The sequence below is a fragment of the Lagenorhynchus albirostris genome, chromosome 7 (genome assembly GCF_949774975.1).
Source record: "Lagenorhynchus albirostris chromosome 7, mLagAlb1.1, whole genome shotgun sequence".
NCBI classification, from domain to species: domain Eukaryota; kingdom Metazoa; phylum Chordata; class Mammalia; order Artiodactyla; family Delphinidae; genus Lagenorhynchus; species Lagenorhynchus albirostris.
In genome coordinates, this window is record NC_083101.1 from 53,595,468 (window position 1) to 53,618,095 (window position 22,628).

Below are 22,628 nucleotides of genomic sequence, written 5' to 3' on the forward strand. Positions count from 1 at the left end.
TTTTCAATTTCAAGATACAAGGATATTAAACAACTCTGGAAAAGTCATATGTATCATTATTTGTGTAAACCTGGGAAGTTTCAGAGGAGGATGTTCTGAGCCCAAGCCTAACAGGAATTGCAAAGATATTAGATAAAATGGAGGCGAGGAAATCATCAAAGGTAAAATATAAGAAAAATTCCCAGAGTAGAAGAAAATGAGTCTTCTGATTTAACATACCCACTAAATGTCCAGCACAAGAATTTTAGAAGTTTCACACTAAGACAACTAGAAATGAAAAAAAAACTACTAAAAGCATCCAGAGGGAAAAACTATGTCATTTTAAAACTTCAGGAGTCAGAATGGCATTCGACTTCTCAACAGCAACATTGGGTACCAGACGCCAAAAAAAGATGCCTTAAAAATACTGAGTAAAAATTGTTTTCAAGTTAAAATTCTCTACCTAACAAAATGATAATACGAGGACTCGATAAACAGAAACTTCTCAACCACCCTTTCTCCAGAAGCTATTAGAAAATATTCTTTGCTGAAATGAATGGTATAAACCAAGAAAGGGGAAGACAAAAGAATATGGTGGGAAGTCAAAGTGTGGGGTAGCCACGCAATAGGACTAGAGAGCTACCAGTTCACGTGTGGTCGAGGAGGACAGAGCATTACAGGAGAATCCCACAAAATAAATATTTACAGGCAATCTGTCAGACCTGTTAAAGCATGGAAAAAATTAGTCATGAGTATACGGAAAACTAAACTAATGAAAAAACAAGGCAATTTACTCCAGGAAAAACAAAAGATTTCATGAAAAAAATATATAATCATATGCACCTACCATACCACCTGACTCAGCACTGAACAGTACTTACATTGTCATAATAATGCAAACACCAATTATTGATTTAAACAAGTAATAATCTAGGTCTGTATTTCCTTCTATTAAAAAAAAATTCTGAAATCCAAAAAGCTCTGCAAAGCAACAGATTTTGGTAAGTTTGCAACATCATTTGATGGCAAAACCTGACCTGAACTGACATGAGTTTATAGTCCTTATTTATCCTACTTGGTATCCATATTCATGTTTTGTTGCAGAAATACTATGTGCTTCATTATGGAGGGCTGCCTCAGATCCCACTGGAGGTGTTCAGTAACACATGGTATATGACTCTATGACCTTCCCAAAGTCCTCCAGATTTTGAATTCTGAAACATATCTGGCCTCGAGGGTTTGGATAAGGGATTGAGGACCTGTATAAATACATTTAGAGGATGGGGGGATGCCTCAAGAAGGGAAGGAGCTGCTAGGCAGGAAAGCTAACTTCTCAACCAGAGAGTGACAAGAAGAGCAATATGATAAGTTTACATAGAAATATGTAGGTAACTAAGAGAAGCAACAGAGAATAGAGTTGAAAGGAAAAGCCTTCGGGGAGCAGTCTCTGGATAGGAAGAGGTGTGGCAGAGGGTGACTCATTTTCATTGTAAGCCTTTTTATTGTCATGTGATGTGGTAAGCTATGTCTTATTTTGATGGAAAATAAAAATAATTAGGAAAAAAGTCAATCATCCTTCCCCCAGGAATGCACAGGGTGGAGAGCTGATAAAATCAGTGTTCATTTCTACTTGTCTAGTTAAAGATACACAGCCGCATATAAAGTTTCATAACCATTTCAAATATCTGGGGAGAAAGGATGCCCAGATAGTAAGTCTAAATATTCGGCTTAGAGGGCAGCTCAACAGATGCATGTTAATTAACTCTGTTTAAAGTCTCATCATCCAAAAGCACCTAACCCTTTGAGAAAAATCCAGAAAAAAAAAATACAAATATTCTTTCTGGGAGGCCTTGAGGAGGAAATCCAAGCTACTTTGCTCTCATCTCCCATAGTTCAATTTTATCACATGAACACAAGGCCTCCAAGATCATCCTGGGCTGATTTATAATGGGAATGCTAATGGAGTTCTTGACGTTAGGTATACTTTGCCCAAGTTTATTTATTTCTGCATGAGTTTTTTTTTAAAAAAATGCCTATTTCTACATCCCTAAATTTTGAAACATGCAGGAAATGACAAACTTAAAGCTTTACTTATGCATACAGACCAGGTAACCTGGTGAGTAGGAGTTGTAGTTTATTCTCTGTTTTGTCTTCACTGGGTATGGCTAGGGAGCCACAACAATAGTACTTTAAAGTAAGTAAAACCGGTAAGGAGCTGCAATTCTCATCAGAGATGCAACTGTTAAAACTGGCCAGTTACCTTCTAACCCTTAATTGAAAAAAATGTGCTGTTGGAACATGTCCACTCTCTCTGGTGAACAGTGGAAAGTTAGTGTGTGTGCAAGGAGTTGTGAGTGTGGGTTTCAGGGTCAGACAGATCTGGGGTCAAACCTCTGCTCTGTCACTTATTAGAGGTGTGTCCTTGCCACGATGCTTTCCCTCATCGTGCTTCAGTTTTCTCTTCGTAAGTGCAGATCGTAATACTGTCTCCCACTAAGCCAGGTCTCAATCTTGGCCCTACTGACATTTTGGGCTGGATAAGCCTTTGATGTGTGTGAGGGCTGTCCTGCACATTGAAAGATGTTTAGCAAGTCCCTGGCCCTTCCCCCTGGGTGCGGGTAGCACCACCTCTGCCAGCTGTGACAACTCAAAAACGTCTTCAGACGTCACCATATGTCCCCTGGGAAAGGAGTATAAAATCACCAAGAACCTCTGCACTAACCCTCCAAATAAACTGAAAACTTTCATTATTCACACTTCGTAAGGTTTTCATAAAATAATTTATGGAAATTGCTTAGCACAGACACTCGTTAAGCACAAACAGAATACTGGACTTTATATTATCTCAATTATATGTAGTGACCATAGGGAAAAAGACATACAGTAGGAAGAGAATATGTTAGAAAGAAGAAATGGACACGAGAGAGTTTCTCACATTACAGAAGGTCAACACTTGAAAGAGCTTTAGAGATTACTTCCAGTAATACAGATGGGGAAGCCAAGGTCAAAAGGTCAAGTGTTAGGCCAAGTTAGCTAAGGAAAACAGTGATTGAACTAGGACAAAAATACATAACTCGGAACTGGTCTCCTTTACCATACTGAATACCACGCAGCCACTGCCATCAATGTCTTTTGGAGACTAGCTCATTTATTATGGGAGAATAGGATGAGAAAATCAGAGAACTGGTTTAATAGAAATGCTCTCTCCTCCTTTCTATAAAGGACTGATTATGGGGGAAGTAAGACACCATATCTTACAGAGAAGTTAGCCTACTTTCTAAACCAGGAATTGGCCAACTCACCATTTGCTTTCAGCCATTTTTTGGAATGAAGGTAACTTTCCAACATCCTTTCATTGAACAGCATGTATCCCATGGGTTCTGAAATGATCACATCTACAGCCTCAGGAAGTGAGATTTCTTCAATTTTCCCTGGCAAAACAATGATCTTGTCTGAAAGGTGGTTACTTTTCACTAGCATCTGTAAAAGATAAAGTACCAGTACTACTGTTATACAGAATATTATAAAAATTAAGTTTTATAGGTTAGGGGTTGGCAGGGTGATAGGGATGAGAGGGAAGTGACCTATTTGCTTCTATAAATACCATAAAAACATCTTTCTTACTGCACAAACATTTCATGTTTACTATGGATAAATTAGAAGACACAGATATGGAACAAATAAAAACACCTATAACCAATACCACACACAAATAATAACAATTAACAGCTTGATGTAGACCCTTCCGGGCTCTTTATACAAACATACACTTATAGTGCATGTGTGTGAGTATGTGTGGTCCATGCATATGTGTGTGTATATATGCACATGTACTTCGGGGGGGTTATTAATAGTTTCAGCTTATTTCCTACTTTTCTACTGGCAATAAAGATGCCCCAAAGCTCTGTATAACAATCTTGCATAACTTAACAATCCTGATCCTTATGAAATCATCCCTTGATCTTTTGATTCCAAAAATAAATAATACCATGTTCAGGGCTTCCCTGGTGGCGCAATGGTTGAGAGTCTGCCTGCCGATGCAGGGGACACGGGTTCGTGCCCCGGTCCGGGAAGATTCCGCATGCCGCGGAGCGGCTGTGCCCGTGAGCCATGGCCGCTGAGCCTGTGCGTCCGGAGCCTGTGCTCCGCAACGGGAGAGGCCACAACAGTGAGAGGCCTGCGTACCGCCAAAATAATAATAATAAAAAAAAGTAATACCATGTTCATTAGCCGTTTTTTAAAAGTACATTTTACAGTTATCTATTCTTTTTTCTTTGATGTCCTCTGTATTCTATTTAATAACTTTGAACTCTCTTAAAAGAGGGACCTTGAAGAGAAATATAATTATTATATTTCTAATATATTTCTTCTTAATGACAAATATGACAAGGTGGCCGTATTATTACACGTATGTCTTTCTGCTGCCTGAAAAAATATTTCCTAATAAACATCTTATATGCACCAGCACAAATATATACAGCACATCCCTTTTCAAGTTGTGGTTTCCTGAGACTCTTAGATCTTTGCTCACTGTATTTATATGTAGTCAGAGGCCCTCCATTTTGAATTTTTGGAACTTGACCCTTTCCTCACCCTAAATGCAGTATACCAAGCATCTGTCATGATTCAGTTGCATTTTCTCAATTTCTGATCACTTCTTCCCAAAGCTAGGGTATGTTTCACCTTGAATTCCATCCTCTAGGGTGCTTCTCACCAACATTACACTGCAAGTTTGTTAAATGTCTTTTCCATTTATACTTTCCTTAAAAGAAATCAAGTAATCTCTGATCTAAGGAAAAACAATGAAGAAACTATTTGTACATGTCATCCACTGTCAACATTTACCCATGCACAAGGACTTGTGGAATTCCATTCTATCAACATTCTACACATGGCTGTCAAGTTCAGGGGTCTGTGGACACGAGGCCTAAAGGGTAAAACTTTTGGTACCCCGCTTGTCTCTGTACATTCTCTTCTCAGGAGAGCGCTTCACCTGCAGAGCTGTAAGCATGGCTCCACTGGGGATGGCTGTCCACACTACAGCTTTAGGCTTCTCCTCTCACCCGAGCGCTGGCCATTACCTGGACATTTCTACCAACCTGCTTTGTTATCTCTTCAACCTCAACAAGTAAAGAGCCAACCTCAGCTTCTTCTTGAAAACTAACCATTTCTCTAAATTTCTTTAAAATCTCTCTATAATCTTGTATTTCCTTGATTCCGTTTTGGTTACTAATGCCATAATCCTCAATATCCTGGAGGCATACATAGTTGCTTCCCATGGACAGTTAGTTACTATCTTTTCTTATTTCTACTTTTCAGATGTGTCTCATTTCCACCTTTTCCTTTCTGCATCAACTTGTCCAGTTCTTAATAGCTTCAAATCTGAAATTTAAAAATAGCATTTATATAATGAAAATAATAATGGCAGTGTCTGCTTCACAGGCCTGCTTGAGGCTAAAACAAGATAAAGCATATTAAGGGTCATGTAAGTATTAAATTAGTATTGTCGTATTATTGTTATTAAAGAAAAGTGTTCACTGAAAAGGAGAGATGTAGATGAGCAAAAGAATGAAAATAAAAGTAACTGTATTCCCATCATCCGGGTGTAGGCAGGGTGTATTTCCTAGTAGACTTCTGAGTGTATCTCTGTTTATAAAAATATGTACTTCTGGGGTTTCCCTGGTGGCACAGTGGTTAGGAATCCACCTGCCGATGCAGGGGAAATGGGTTCGAGCCCTGGTCCGGGAAGATCCCACATGCCGCAGAGCAACTAAGCCCGTGCACTACAGCTACTGAGCCTGCGTGCCACAACTACTGAAGCCCGCGCACCTAGAGCCCATGCTGCACAACAAGAAAAGCCACTGCAATGAGAAGCCCGTGCACTGAAATGAAGAGTAGCCCCCGCTCGCCACAACTAGAGAAAGACTGCTCGCAGCAATGAAGACCCAACGTAGACAAAAATAAAATAAATTTATTTTTTAAAATGTACTTTTTGTAGTAATATTTCATAACCTTTTGTTTCATGTAGTTCGTTTTAGACCACTTTTCTGAATATTTTTTGCATCACGGCATACATAAAAAAATAACATTTTTATGACACACTAGTGTGAATAGGAAAGACTTCCTGCAGTTTGAGACATCTGAGCTGGGGGTTCAGGCCACACAAGACCCTGACCATCTCCCATGAGGGCAAAGGGCATCAAAACCTACTACCTGGCACACTTTTCGGGAAGCTCTGTTTTAGACATTGTTCCATGAATTGCTCTAGAACATAATTTTTATTGGCTGTATAGTATTTCACAGCATACCTTGATTCATTTAACCAACCCCAAGTTACCGGACATTCAGATTACATCAAATGTTTCATTATTACAACAGTGTATCGAAAAATAACAATGCAATTCAATCTGGGGACATACTTCTCACAACTTTTTTCAAAGTTAAGGGTCTGGAACTTTTAAGGGTCTCTGGTTCACACTGTTCCACTGCCTATTGGAAAGGTGATTCCATTTCTAAATTTCAAGCCCTTCCTAAATTCTGCTTATGGGGTGTGAGGGTGTCCCCACAACCTCAACGTATAAGACTGCCTCATCCACCTGAACCATGATGTTGGAAGGGACATTTTTCTGGCTACATCTTGCTGGAGGGACCAATAAGATAGGATGGTCAAGTGTGTGTGATATCTACTCTACATGGAGACTTTACCTAGAATAATCCTAGACTCCTGAACCCTCATGAAGATCACAGATCTAATATAGTTTCAGAGAGAGGATGTTATAAGCTGTCAGAAGGGCAATTTGAGGTTCACAGGAAAGAAGCTGAGTCTCACTATTCTCACTGGTAAAGAAGGACATACCACATACATACAGGCCACTGCATCTTGCAACTTCATTTATTTTTTAACCAAATTCAAAGAACACTAGATCAAGAATCTGAAGATACAGATGCGAATCCCGCCTTAACCATCGAAGAGCTGTGTGTCCTTGGGGAAGTCACTTAAACTCTCTTAATTTTATCCCTCTTGCAAAACTGGAGTTTAAAACTGAGTTGTTTTAAGGTTCCTTCTAGTTCTAACATGTCACGATTAGAAAAAAAGCAAAATTTCTGCAAAGTACGTTCCAGGAGTCCATGAACGTAAGGAGTTTCATGATCAATAATACTGGAACTTCTTTATAATATATATCCTTCTTACAAATTCAGTGTCTATTAGCATATTAATGGATTTGAGAAATTCTGCAGAAAACTGTTTGGCTTGGCTAAATCAGACATCCAAACTTACTTGAATACTTTGCAGTTTTTTTCTTGAATGTTTATTTATCTCCCACAGATCAATCTTTCAGAAACAATAAAAATAGTTATTTGATAATCCTACGTTTGAATACAATTCCTCGACAGAGATATTTGAGAACAGGACATAAACTCAACCAATAACATCTCTAAGACACAAGAGCAGCTAATTCCAGATGTGAGACACACTCTATTCTTTGAGTCAGTCTTGCTGCCTTCCTTGCTCTTTGGTTTACAACAGATAGTTCTATGTTACCCTGTCACTTCAGATCCCATTCTTCCAAAACTGAAGTTCAGCACAACTACCCTTTCTAGAGTAATACATAACCAGCATCCAGGAAGAGAATATATTACACTTAAATCATATATAACCATTTTAGAAAACCATTTGGCATTATTCAATTAGCTGAAGATTTCTATAACTTAGAAATATCACTCCCTTTATAAATATACATTCTAGAGAAATGTTTGAACATGTGTATAAGATAACCTGTATTAAAACTTTATAATAATATTGGTAATTATAAAATAAAAATTTAAAATAAACTGGAATTAACTATTCACAGGGAAATGAATGAATAAATGGTATTATATCTAGGGGCCTCCCTGGTGGCACAGTGGTTAAGAATCAGCCTGTCAATACAGCGGACACGGGTTCGAGCCCTGGTCCGGGAAGATCCCACATGCCATGGAGCAACTAAGCCCGTGAGCCACAACTACTGAGTCTGCGCTCTAGAGCCCGCGAGCCACAACTACTGAGCCTGCGTGCCACAACTACTGAAGCCCGCGCGCCTAGAGCCTGTGCTCCGCAATGAGAAGCCATCGCAATGAGAAGCCCACTCGCCGCAATTCAAGATAGCCTGCATGCAGCAACAAAGATCCAACACAGTCAAAAATAAATAAATAAAACAAATAAATTTATAAAAAATAATGGTGTTATATCTGTACTATGAATACGATTGAACAGTGAGAAAAAAGAACTACAGGTATTTGTGTTAACATAAATTAATTTCACAAGCAGAATTTTTGGGAAGAAAAGAAATAGGTTGCTGAAGAATACATAGTATGAAGAAAATCAGGCTGGCATTAGACTGCTCTATAGTCATATTCATTTTAAAAAGACAACGGGACAACATCTACAAAATTCAGAAGAAAAGAAAATTGTGACCAAAAGAAGATTAAATCCAGAGGAGGTACTATTCATATTTTCAACATGAAAGAAATCAGGATAGCACACATAAGCCCTTCCTCAAAAACTGCTTTGCCAAAAGTAAAAAATAAATTTGTATAATTAAGATATGAATTAAATAAAGAATTTGGTAATAAAGAAGCTATATGAAAAAACTAATGGTTTGATCATGGCAGAGCAATAGCGTTCGCTCCAGCTGTGATCTAATTTGCATTGTTTTCCAAGGCCTCCTAGGGTAGACTGCAGGGCTCTGTGGGACTAATGTTGAGTCCTGGATGTCAGAATTTTGGGTGGGTTCAGAGGTCACCCTGAGGTGTGAGAACCACCAGTGAGTTTGGAGCTGTATGAGAGTGGAAGGTGTAGTCCAGGCATGTGATTTTTAGGACCCAGGCAGAGTTCCTGGATAACTCAAGTGGAAACACCTTTCATGGATCACCAGTCTTCATTGCTACTGCAACAGAATCCCTCCCATGGACAAGGAGAGGTGGTGGAGTTAACATGTGGTTGGCAGAGTTCTACTGAAAAGGAGATTCAGATTTTTATGTGAAGCCAATTTCTATTAAAACTTAACTGAGCTGTATAGTTGATATGCAATGAAATTAACATACCTAAAATGTACAGTTTGGTAAGTTTTCATATTTGTAAAGCCACGGATCCATTATCATAATAACAAACATCCAACACCAATATCTACCTTCTGACATGTCTCCCAGGACTCCCAGGCAATTACAATTGATTTACTTTTTTCCCCACTCAATTAGTGTTTTCTAGACTGTTAATATCATTGGCATCTTAATGTTTACTTTTGTATTTGTCCTTTTCTTTCATGATGCATAATTATTTTGAGAATCATTTAAGTTGCAGGTATGAATAGTTCATTTTCTTCCTGAAAAATAACAAAAGGGGTTTTTTGGTTTGTTTGCAGTTTGGCCACCACAAATAAGCTTACTATGAACATGTGCATGAAATTCTTCATTTGAATATATGGTTTCATGTTCTAAATTGAATGACTGTACCCTTATGCATTCCCGTCAACAATACAGAAGCATTCCAGTTCCCCTATAGTCCTCACCAGTACTTGATTAGTACAGTCAGTAGTTAAAATGTTGCCTGTTTTAAAGTGTGTAGCGGTATCTCACCATAGTCTGATTGCATTTCCCTAATGATTCATAATGTTGAACATATTTATTGTGCTCATTTGCCAGGTGTATGTCTTCTTTGATAAAATGCCTGTTCTTTTATTTATTAACTGAAAAGACAAAAGAAATGTGCTGGAACTTCACTTTTCGTCAGTGACTTTGCTGGGTGGAATAAATGTTTCTGCTATTCACACACACCCACAAAAGACTAATGGTTTGAAATGAATCCATTTAATTACAGAACAAATACTAAACAGTTACATGAACTTTGGTTATATTTCAATGAGAATTACATTACACCTTGACAATATACCAATAAAAATAATATATAACTAACAAAAGGTGCAGGAGGAAGGAGGAGGTATGAGGGTGCTGGTGACTTCATTTCTTTCATAGGAAGGAGTGAATTTTTATCATGAGGTTAACAAAATACTTGGTTCCACAGTGAAAGATATTTATATGATCGTTATACTTAGTATGCTTTTTGGTGGGGGGTAAATTTTCTGAAGCAACCTATAAACAAAGCATTAAAGACTTAGTGAAGTACATATTTTAAATCTTGACAATCTAGAAATAATATAACCAGACAAAACTGGGAGTTGCACTAGCAGAGGAAGTTCTTCCACTACACTGAGGGTCAGCAGTGCATGCAAAGTAGATAGTTCAGGAAACAGAAATATGAGTACTAGAGACATAAAGTTACCATGGTAATCAGATAAAGAAATTAAATAACGGAAGTTCAGAGTAGTTCACACTGGGAAATGTGATCAGGCATGAGTGGAGTGAGTGCAAGATGATTACTTTTTATTTTAGACTCTCCTATACAGTTTGATTCCCGTCCCTCATGTTCAAGTATTACTTTAATTTTAAATAGTCAGTGAGCAGTCCCCCAAACAACAGAATACCTAAACCGTTCTCTCCTTTTAACCCTGTTCCTTAGTGGGCATTCCAAATATCTGCTTCAATATTTTAAAAAGTCATATTAACCTTACTGTTAAAAAATTCATTGGCTTTAGTTTACTTCAACAGAATATGTATGCTAAAGTTCTTTACTAACTTGCTGCTCTGACCCCATCATTTTATAACTCAGGAAACAGAGTCCTGGGGAGGTCAGTGTCCAAGCCCAGGACACACTACAAGGCAATGGCAGACTTGGGAGAAGGTGATTGTATCTATCAATGTGTTTAAACAAGTTTAGTTTGTAACTGTCATCAGAGCTGGTAGCATTATGGGTTGGCTGCTTTCTGAGAAGGTTCTGAAGAGGAAGTACCTGGTCACTGTCCCTCCCCCTTTTCCTGTCCCTCCGTCAGTATGCAGCTGCCTCCTGCCTGTAATCAACACTGAGCATCCCATATGACCCCTCTTGGGCTACTGGTGTGTCATTCATAGTGTGCAGAAACCAGGGCCTTCTGGAATCTGCAGCCACGAAAGAGTAAATGGGCCCCCGGAGGAACCAGTGACAGCTGTGAGTACAAAAAAACCTTTGCAAACAAGAGCTAGCTGGCAGGGCAAAGAGGACAACACACAGAGTGAGAAAGACAGGGAGTGACAGATGCAGAAGGATGGGAAGGAGAGGCAAGAGAGGGATGTCTTCTTGTTTCTCTTTGGGGTGACTTACGGGCAGAGTTCTTTGTACGGAGTGATTATACACCCCTTTATCGCTGCAGAATCGCCAAAGGTGGCAGAAGCAAGTAACGTGAAGCTTTCATGAGGGAAATGCTGCCAATCCTATAGTTTGCCTGCCAACAACAACAAACACATTCTGGCAACTTTAATACTCATAGTTGTTTCCCTCTGATGATGTTCCAGAATGCTCAACGACTGGGGAATGAGAACATCAAGGAGGCAGACAAGCTGTGTAGACTTAGAAAGGATGCTTTGACTAAGTTATAAAATAAGCACTAAGAAATATGTAATGTCTGCAGAAGCAACTCAGAGTTGTATATACGTGTGTGTGTGTGTGTGTGTGTGTGTGTGTGTGTGTGTGTGTGTGTGTGGGTGTGGGTGTGGGTGAGAGGGGGGTTTGAACCTTTGTACATCCTATTAGCCAGGTAGTTTGCCCTCCCTTGGAAGGTTAAGTTGTCCCCTGTAGACTGTAAGTATCTGACAGCAGGGGCCATGTCTACTTTGCTTGTCCAGCAGAGTGTCTGGAACATCCAAGGCATCTAATAAGTATTTGTTAATTACCTCACTAAGGGTGATATGGCAGCCCTTGGAAATCCAGCTTCCACCTTAGTTTGAAAAGATGATTCTGTGCCCTTCCCTTGCTCTTTGCTGCTCCTCTAGTAGCACATAAACGGAGGGTAAGTAGGTCAAAGGAATTTGGGGGATATTCTTTATGTCTCTCTAAATGCTGGCATATTTGGCAACAGAGAGAGGACAATTAAGGTGTTTCAGGAAAGTTTTTAAATTATGATATTTTAAAATGGACAAAAAGGTTACTGTGTGTCCTGTGGTGCATACCCTTTCAGGGTATCTTGGCCTTTCAGAGTCTTAGAGCTATTTTTCAACCCTGTAAGCAAAACTAATGATGATGCAAGTAATTCTTGTCCTTAGAAATGGAAAGGAATTATGTCTGGTAGAATGCAAATGATTACTGCCCTACAGATAGACCAGTCTTGCACCTATTTGTAAATTCTTTCCAGCATTCCTCATTGCCTATAGATGTGGTTCTTTGACTTCTCCTTTGAACAGGTTTAATATCGTACCCATTTAACCTATTAATGAGTTAATTAAAATAGTTGTCACATTAATTTATTATTTGTATGGAATCATGAGTTTACATTAAAAAATTATATTTTAGCATTTTAATATACCATTTTCACTTTAGTGCTGGGACTTATTCTGTCACCTCTTCATGACTTTTTTCCTCTTCCCTTTTCCTTGTAGGTGTAATGTACAGCACATTAGTTACGAGTACTTGCTTTGGAGATAACTGACCTGACTTCAAATCTCTGCTTCTCTATCTCCTAGTAATCTTGGTTAAATTAATTAATCTCAAACCTCAGTTTCCACGTATGTAGAACAGGAATGATATCAGCACCTACTTTATGGGTTGCTCTGAGACAATGAGATAATGCATGAAAAGTGATTATACATGGCTTGGCACATAGCAAGTGCACCATAGATGCTAGCTATTAACCCTCTTTTTTTTTTTGCCCTGTGGTGGGTGAACCAGGCTGTCTGCGATCAGTGTCTAGTAGGAGAGGGAGTGCGGAAGTAGGCAGTTGGTCAAGTCACCAGGCAGCAATTCTCCTTGACCATAAGTTTCCCTTTCTATGCTTTCCCCAGAAAGCCCCAAGTAATTTATACTTTGTGTGGCAATTGCTAGTTGCCTATCCAAATCCATTCTTGCCTTTCACCTTATTAATAAAATGCCTATATTACTGTGGGCCACAATGGACCAGCTGAAATACTATATCTCCCAGCCTCTCTTGCAGTGAAGTGTGGCTAATGCCCAAGTTCTTCTGGCCTCTGAGATGAGAGCATGAATTTGTTGGGAGGGACTTCCTGGGAGGTTCCTTGAAGGAGGGAGGAAAAGCTAGGGAAAGACATTTTTGAGTCTTCCCTTTATCCATCCTATTGGCTAGAACATGGATTTGTTGGCTGAAGCTCCAGCAGCCATCTTGGACATTGAGGTGACTTGCAAGAGATAAGCCATGGACCAGGCTAGTGCAGCAGGAAGATGCAAGAAGCCTGGGGTTCCACAAGTTTTGTGGAGCTGCCACACTGCCTTAGGTTCCCTCAACCAGACTTCCTTTGCATGGGATAGAAAAGCTCCTGTGTGCTTAAGTCAGTGTTAATTTGGGTTTTGTGTTAGTTACATGGACATGAACTAACTGATAGATGCTGGGTGTCTTGTTCAGCCCAAGGGGCCTCTTAAGCGTGTGAGTCATAACAGAACCATGTAGTTTGAGAACTCAGATCAATTTCTACCCTTTTGCTTTCAGCTGAGTTACTTGTGGGCTCCAAGGGAGCACATGGTAGTAGAGGACCTGTGTGGATGGGTGAAGAGTCCTCTTCTGTCTGTGCTTTTCCCCTTATACAAATGAGTCATTTCTCCAGTGAGGCATTTTTTTCCATCCATAAGCAATCTTCAGGGCTGTGAGTCTCCGGTGCAATTATGGTCATTAGAGAGATGTTAAATATCAGCATATGAATACAAAAATTAAATTTTGATTTGCCTCCTCTGGGCAGATATAGCAACAGTATTTAGTTGTATGATTACATAACTATGGTTATGGTTAGGTTATATAATTATATATTTATATGATTATATTTGGTGGCTTTGCTTTTAGTAGAATCAATAATAACGTTAGACCCTTACCTATCACAATGCGTGTCCCATTTATTTTCTCGTATCTATTCCGTAACACTGTGAGTGAGGTGTTAGTATTATTTCTACTTTACAGATATGAAAACTGCAATTCACTATGATTAATTCTATCAAGGTTACTCCTGTTCCGCTGTACCAACTGGTCGCTAAAGGAACGCTTGACTGAACTGAGATTTTTTAATGGCAAACGTCATTTAAAAGTATACAACAAAGAGCGTCTGAAGCTAGAGCTTTCAATATATAAAAATGACCGACAAATTATATTCTTCATTCTGCTGATTTGGAAGTTATCAAAACAATACCAGTAAACTGGCTATTGGTCAAAACAATGTGAGGGGCCTTGTTGAAAAAAATTATGCATCTATAAAATAATTCTGACAAAGCAACATTTTAACAATTTAAATATGAAGGAAGTGGGATTATTTGGATTGCATTTTCCACCAAATATGTGAGTATAAAAACTGTCTCAGGTGTCAACAAAATTTCAAATGTTTCATCTTCTCAAATGTGAAATTCAGCTAATTAGCCCATCCTTGGCTTTGAGAGCAATTAGTGACCTGAGAATATCTAGTGGTGCGATCTCCAGGCAGCTCTACAGAGCTCTGAAGACAGTAGATGGGATTGTTCCTCCAGGGTGAGGGCAGATAAAACGCCTATGTCACAAAGATGTAGCCAAGGCATCCTGAATTTTCTTTTCTCCAGGTCCCTTTTAAGAATACCCAGTCTAAAAAAGCTGCCTATGAAGGAACCACATTTCTAAAAGTTCATCCAAGCAGTATTATGAATAGGTGGAAGTATGTGTAACAACCACAAACAGATCTAAAGAAGTGTCAGCTTGGGCAGAAGTCCATTACGGAGTGGCTATAATTAGGAGCTTATAGAATAAACACACGGACGCAACAGGGCTCTAATAAGAAACTAGGTCTGAATCAAACACATTTACTCTATTCTTAAAACCCACAGACTCTTAGCATCTGCCTCTTGATACGCGTTCTTCCTCCTTCCCCACACCACTTCCCTTCTTACAGGGATGGTTCAGTAACACTGGACGTTTCAGAACTTCTTCCACATCTGAAGCCCTCTGGCTTCAGAGGAATATCCATCCACAGAGCATCTTCCTTCCAAGACGATCCCAAACCACACACTGTCCCAGTTAAGCTTGCCACAGAAAATTTCATCCCCAGGCCGTTAGTGCCTTACCTGACTTGTTACCTCCCAGAAATGTTTCAGCAAGATCCGACTAAAAAGGGACCTGGTGAAGTATTTCTGGAAGACCCTTCATCTCTTTCTGCCAGTTATCAGTGACCTTAGTCCTCCTGCTAAGAAGTCCTAAGTTAAAGGTGAAGGATGCTTTTCCCTCTTTGTATTTCCTTCTCTCGATTTCTTTTTTTGTGTGTGTGTGGTGGGGGGGTCATGGTGGCTGCGTCGGATCTTAGTTGCGGCACGCTGGATCTTCCTTGAGGGACGTGAGATTTTTCATTGAGGCGCCGGCTCTTCGTTGGGGCGCGTGGGCTTCTAATTGTGGCATGTGGATTTTCTTTCTCTAGTTGTGTCACGTGGGCTCCAGGGCACGTGGGCTCTGTTGTTTTTGTGGCACACAGGCTCTCTAGTTGAGGCACGCGAGCTCAGTAGTCGCAGCAGGCTTAGTTGCCCCACAGCATGCAGCATCTTAGTTCCCCGACCAGGGATCAAACCCGCATCCCCTGCATTGGAAGGCAGATTCTTTATCACTGGACAGCCAGGGAAGTCCCCCTTCTCTTGATTTGTTTTACTCTATAACTTCACAAAGACACTGTGACAAAATAAGAAATATATTTGATCCCTGCCCCTGATGCCCCGACACAGAGCTCCTAAATCCCCTGGAATTTCCTGGGTGATAGAAGCATCTTTTGTTCTAATGAGCTGACTCTTGTTGGGCTCCTGGATAACTTCAGGATGGAGGATGGTCACCAGAAAGATCAAGCCATGATTAGAAGCTTGGAGTGTTTAGTCCCATCCCCCATCGTCCAAGGATGGGAGAGGGGCTGGAGATTGGGTTAGTAATAATCAATCGTGATCGTTCCTACATGATGAAGCCTCCACAAAAATCCCTCATCTAGGGAGTTCAGAGAGCTTCCAGGTTGGTGAATGCATGCACGTGCACACCCCAACTCCATGGAGACAGAAACTGTACTTGGGACCCTTCTAGACTTCACCCTATGTACTTCTTTATCTGGCTGTTCATCTGTACCCTTTATAATATCCTTTATGATAAACTGATAAATGTACGTAGATGTTTCCTTAAGTTTTGTGAGCTGTTCTAGCAAATTACTGAAACTGAGTGGGTTTGTAGGAAACCCTGACTTAGTAGCCAAGATGGACAGAAGTATGGGTACCCTGGGGACCCATCACTTGCAACTGGTGTCTGAAGTGAGGGCAGTCTTGTGAAGCTGAGCCCTTAAACCTGTGGAATCTGACACTAACTCCAAGTAATTAGTGTCAGAATTGAATTAAATTATATGACACCCAGTTGGAATCCAGAGAGTTGGAAAATTGGTTGGTATGGGGGGAGAAACCCCACACATTTGGTGTCATAAGAGCTGTGAGTAGAGAAACAGTTTTCCTTTAACACATATGCACAGTGATGATGCCTAGTCTTCTATCTTAACATGTGGGGAGATACTCAGATAATTTCTCAGTATTAATAGAGTTGACCTCATGTGTCCCCCTTGTTTCACAGGGTTTGTTTATAAAACAGACTCAGGCTCTCATTTGAGTCTTGAGTTCAGTTTGAGATAATGCAAGATTAGAATATACAAATATTGGCACTGAGCTCCAAGAGAGTAATTAAAGGGTAGGTTGTCAGAAACTCGAGTGATTGTAACCATTTAGCCTGAAGACAGAAACCTTGGGGTTTATAGGTTTATAAAATGTGATGGAAGAAGTGAAAGCATAGAAGGGACCTCCAAGATCACAATCATAGTTCAATGACCTCATCGTACAAGAGAGGAAACTGAGATGCAGAAAAGTGATGACTTGTGAATTTCAAGAAACCAAGGAGCAACCCAGTCAAGGCTAGAAGCTGAACTCACTGTCCCCCATCAGGAGGAAGATCCGAGTTGCTAGATCAGTCAGGATCCAGACTGTGCCTCACAGATTTGCTGAATGACACTTGCACATCGTTTCCTTGTCCTGGCTTTGCGCAGATAATTCAACCACCTTCTCCATCACTAGCTGCTATGCAGACCAGCTGAGGAATTCTCCTGCTGATTTATTAGTCTCTAGTGGGCTGTGTTCCATATAATTTTCAAGCAAAGGACAGGAAAGATTCCTACTAGCTAGGAAGTTGTGTGAAACACAGAGGTTAAAACAACATCTACCCTGAATAATACATTTAAAAAGTCACCCAAAGCATGTTATTCAACCTGGCACCCAGATTTAAAGATTGCCAGATGGCCCAGCCTGGCCTCTGAGGAAGAAATGTCACATTGCTCTTACCTTCTTTTTCCTGACTTGCACTGATAATACCACAAAGGAGTAGAGTAGAAAACCACAGAACTGCAGCACTCAATTATGCTAATAAATAAAGGTAAGCCACTCAGGCTGAATGCTCTCTCTATACCTGGATACAAAACACAGCATTTGTATATGTAATACCAAATTCCCTAAGCATTTCTAAGAAAGCCAGAAACCTCAAGAAGAGATCAAGAAAGGGGAGGGGTTTCAAATACTTCCCAGGGCAAGCCTTTTGGGACCCAACTATGCGAATGGCATGATAAAGTGTAATCTACCAAATATACTATCTCACAAAGCCAGATGGACTTTTAATTCCAGCCCCAGTATCACTCTGAATTGTCCCTACGTTTGGTTTAACCAATCAGTTCAAAGATTAGGTATCAGGCACAAAGTGCTCTGCTCTGTTGTACTACATGACGGCAGAGCATTACAAATACGACCAAGCAGAGGCCCTGGCCACTACAGGTTAGTGAAGGAGACAGACATACACACGGCCAAAAATAACAGCTAAGGCTGATGCAGGGATTACTTATGTTTTGCACTATCTCAAGTGCCTAATATATTCATTTGTTTAATCACAATATCTCTACAAAGTAGGCTATATTTTTAATTCTATTTTGCTAATGTGGAAAAGGAAACTAGGTAATTTGCCAAGGGTCACTGTGACAGGTTGATTGTCTCTCCCCCCCTTAATTAATATGGCTGAAGTCCTAATCACCAGTACCTCTGAATGTGACCTTACGTGGAACTACAGTTGTTGCAGATGTAATTAAGTCAGGTTGAAGTCATTGGAGTGGGGTGGGCCCCTAATCCAACATGACTGGTCTCCTTATCAAACAAGGGAAATTTGGACGCCAGCATGCACGCAGAGAGAACACCATGTGAAGATGTAGGCAGAGATTGGGTTGCTACAGCAGAAGCCAAGGAACGCCAAAGATTCCAGCACACCACCAGATGCTAGGAGAAAGGCATGGAACGCATTCACCCTCGTAACTGTCGTAAGGAACCAGCCCAGCCGACACCTTGATCTCAGTCTCCTAGCCTCCGGAACTGAGACAATAAATCCATGTTTAAGCTACCCAGTGGTACTTTGTTACAGCAGCCTTAGCAAGCCAATAGAGTCACCAAGCCAATAAAACATGAACAGAAACCCAAGCAGTCTGGTGCCGGAGTCTGCATTCATAACCTTTTCACTAAACTGCTTACACTATTTAAAGCATTGAGCTAAACACCATACACTTCCTTACATATAAGGCAGAAAGAGAGCCACATAAGGGACATATAAGCCAAGTCAGTTCAAAGAAAGATGTTGAGTAACTTAATACAAAACATTCATTCCATAAAGCACTTGTTGAGAACTTACAACTGTAGAGACTCAAAAAGTGTAAGGTGTGTCTCTATTTTCATGGAACTTAATAATCTAGTTGGATCTCTGAACAGCTAAATGAAAATGTACTGAATTAGGGAGGCCTGACATCACAAGTTTATAAAATCCAGAAGGTCACGCAGGAGCTATGAGGTTAACACTAGGGTAGGAGGAGATTCTGAGCAGAGAAAACGAGTATAACGTCACAAAATCACAAACTGGAGATGGCAAGGCAAGGAAGAGAAGGCCCAGATGTCGAATAAACCATGTAAGGCTGGATTAGTGCCACTAACGTCTAGAAAGCAGCCCTGGGCTAGAGCCTGCCGCCTCTGCTGCTAGCCCAGGCCACCCTCTTGTCACCACACTGATTTCTTGCTCCTCATTCATGTCCACTCTGGCTGCCTGACTCCTCAGATCTAATCCTCAGCTTCTATGACCATCTCACACCTGCCAGGCTTTCCACCCCCTGCTTCAAGGGCTTCTTGGCTTTGTCTCCAGCTTTTTTGGGGGTAAACCATTTAGTTCTTTTCTCTGGTTCCACACGCCTGGCCACTAGGGAGCTGGGACAGCCAAGTCTGCCTGGGTCAGGCAGTTAAGGGAGGGGAAGGGGCCAGGCCACTTGTCAGGATAAGGGGAGGGAGGTGAGTTGTTATGGGCTAATTGTGTACCTCCCCCGCCCCCCAAGTTCATATGTTAAGAGTCCTAACCCCCTAGCACCTCAGATGTGCTGTATTTGGAGAGAGGGGCCTTAAGGAGGTAATTAAGTTAAAATGAGGTCATTAGGGTGGGCCCTAATCCACACACAAACACAGAGCCTAGTCCTGACAGAGACACACACAGGGAAAAGTCCATGGGAAGACACAGGGACAAGACAGCTGTCTACAAGTTAAGGAAAGAGGCCCCAGAAGAAACCGACCCCGCTGACACCTCGATCTTGGACCTCTAGCCTCCAGAACTGTGAGACAATGAATTGCTGTTGTTGAAACCACTCAGTCTGTGGTACTTTGTTATGGCAGCCCAAGGAAACTAATATACAGGTGATATAGGAAAAGGACAAGGACATATTTGTCAGTGAATCCTCTCTGTCTCTGGGGCAGCTCTGGTTCCTGGAAGAGAGTCAAGATCAAGAGACTGGGCCTTTCTGCATGCCAGCTGTGGGACAAAGCCCCCAGCCAATTAAGGCTCTGGGAAGCGGGAGGCTCAAGAGAGATGGCTCTTATCACCGCCCCCTCCTCTTACTATAAAGACTGAATCAGACTCACCTTTAGGACTGTTGTCACAATAAGGTTAAGTGTGATTCCAAACACCTTGCCCATCTCCCCAACACACATATTCGTTTTCTCAGAAGCTGTCATTTATCCCAGTTAGAGTTCAAGGCCTAAAATGCAAAGGGATTAAGAGGGTGAAATTCAGTAACACAAGAGTAACCCAGCTGATCAACCAACAAGGGAAAGTGAGTTATTTCTTCTTCCCTGTTTTGGCTGGAAAAGCAGGAGGCATTGGGTTCTGGAAACAGGAGGAGTGTTCACAACAGAGACGAATGCAGTGTGTGCGTACGTGTGTGTGCATGTGTGTGTGTTTGGGAAGACGGCTATAGAGATGGCACCTGGAGACACAGCAGTAAGATTTTTAAACATCCTGCCTAGCATTGGCCTTATCCACCTTCAACAGGGTCGTTGTGCAAGCATTTCTGTTTGCACTCACACCCACTCGCTGCTGAGCTTCCGAGGATTTATGAAGATTTCCTCTGTGACTTCATTATAAAGGTGCTTCCTTCCCAAGGGATCCATTCATCAAGGTACCATGGTAGTGTGCTTCCTGCCTTTGGCCTTGCCACGAAAGCCCTTTCAAACAAACTGTGCACGGCTGCAACGCAGAGCGTGCTGCCTCAAGCACACGAATTAAATTAAACATCATTCAGTAAGTATGAGAAATAGGCTGTCAAGGCATCAGGAGGAAAGTGAAAAATTCAATTTGTCCTGATCCTTCCTTGACATAATCTGCATATTTGGAGCTACTGGGATCTGCTCAGAGTGAAACGTTTCTCCAGGAGAGGGGCTGTGTCTTATTCTTCCAGAATATCCCCTAGCACCAAGCCGGGGTCATAGTAGCACTCAGCAAATGCACATTGCAGAACTATTCACAGTGTCACCATAAAGCTGTTGTCTGGCAGGTGCAACCTCATTCCAAAGTAACAAGCAGCCATTTCCAGGTTTAATACTAAACGGTGTTTGCCACTGACTGCGATTTGCTAGTAACCTCTTGCCTGTTTACTGCAACTTTACTTTCACCTAAGTAAGCGTGTGGAACAACGCTGGCCTGCCCAAAGCATTAATGTACCCTTGTAAATAATGGGGCTTTGTGTTCAACTTGGAATAAGAACAGCCAGTAGCATTTGGACGATGCTTCACGGCTTGCAAAAGGCTTTCACATGCTTTATCTTATTTAGAGCCAGGCGGGTATGTGTTTGAGCCTTGCGTTGATTTCACCTGAGCAGGACCTGCTCTTCCTGGGAATTTCTGGGCAATTCTTCCTCCCCTATTCTAATCCTGCAATGCTGGTGAGGCTGCCAATTACAGCCAGCTTCCCTCCCACTGCCCAAGCCACAGAAGTGGGCCTGGGACCCAGGCCAGGCAATCGCAGCACTCCCATTCCCCGGACAACAATGATCAGAAGGATAGGTAGCTAGACTAATCAAAATCCTTTCCCGAGATTTTTTCAATGTAGACCTGGGGGAGAAGGTTACTTGTTTTCTGAGTCATGCATCTGAAAGGATGTTATTCAGGGGCTGCTGCTGGTCCTCCCCGCCACATGTAGATGGACTGTCTATGGTAGGAGCATAAATCCAACATAGAGAGAAGGAAGCAGAGGTAAAGTGGGGGAGGAGAGAGAGAGGGAGAGGAAGGGGGAGGGGGGGAGAGAGGGAGACAAAGAGAGAGAGAGAGAACGAACCTCATTTGGATGGCTAACCACTTCCCCTCTGGACTCCCTGGTTATGTGAGGCAATAAATTCTTTTTTCTCTTAAGCCAATGTGAGTTATACTTCTGTGATTTGCAACCTAAAGCCTGACTAACAGATTTTACAAAATTAGACTTACCTTTGAAGTTGAAGAAACCAAACTGTTTTCCTATTGTTCACAAATATTCTCTTCCCCTTCCTGTGACCCATTCCCGTCAGGCTTGGTCATGTGAGTTGCTTTAGTCAATAAAATAAGCCATAGCCATGGACACGGGAGCAAAAAAATAAACCTTTTGTTGTTGTTAGGCCCCAGAAGTTGGAGTTTTTTGTTACTGTAACAGAACCTTGAAGAAAAAGCCTTGCCTATTCTGACAGATACACCTACATTAAATGCTACAGCCCATATATCAACCTAGGCTGTTTGATTCCAAATTCTACAGTCCTTATTTACACTATGCCAGGCTGCTTGTGGTAAATCTAAGCTAAGTTTTCCAAAGTATCGCTGAAAAATAAAAACCATAACACAGCAAAACAAAACAAACCACAGTCTCATGGAAAACCGTAGGTAGTCCCAGAATGACTGATATAAACAATAACCAAGCTAATAACAAGAACAGCTACCATTAACGTCCACTAAAAGGGAGCCTTAATGAGAGCAGAGACCTAGGATATCGTACTCACTATTCTATCCTCAAAAGTTAGCACAGTGCCTGGCACGCTGTGACGCTCAATAAATATCTGTTCGACGTTAAACGGAAGAGTTCCGTTTGCAGACTCTATGCTGAATGGTTTACACACTCTCATTGTATTCATTTACTCGACAGAAATGTACTGTGCACCTCCTACGTGCCAAGCACAGTTGTAACCACTGTGGACAA

At 41.1% G+C, this 22,628-nt stretch overlaps 1 protein-coding gene across 1 annotated transcript in view; it reads right to left on the reverse strand.

Moving 5' to 3' along the window:
• The window catches only part of LOC132523618 (histone-arginine methyltransferase CARM1-like), a 263,342-nt gene that overhangs the window by 45,044 nt on the left and 195,670 nt on the right, over positions 1–22,628 (reverse strand). The window contains exon 6 of the mRNA XM_060155028.1: positions 3,282–3,459. Within this exon, the coding sequence (XP_060011011.1) occupies positions 3,282–3,459 (178 nt within the window). The remainder of the gene's footprint in view (positions 1–3,281; positions 3,460–22,628) is intronic.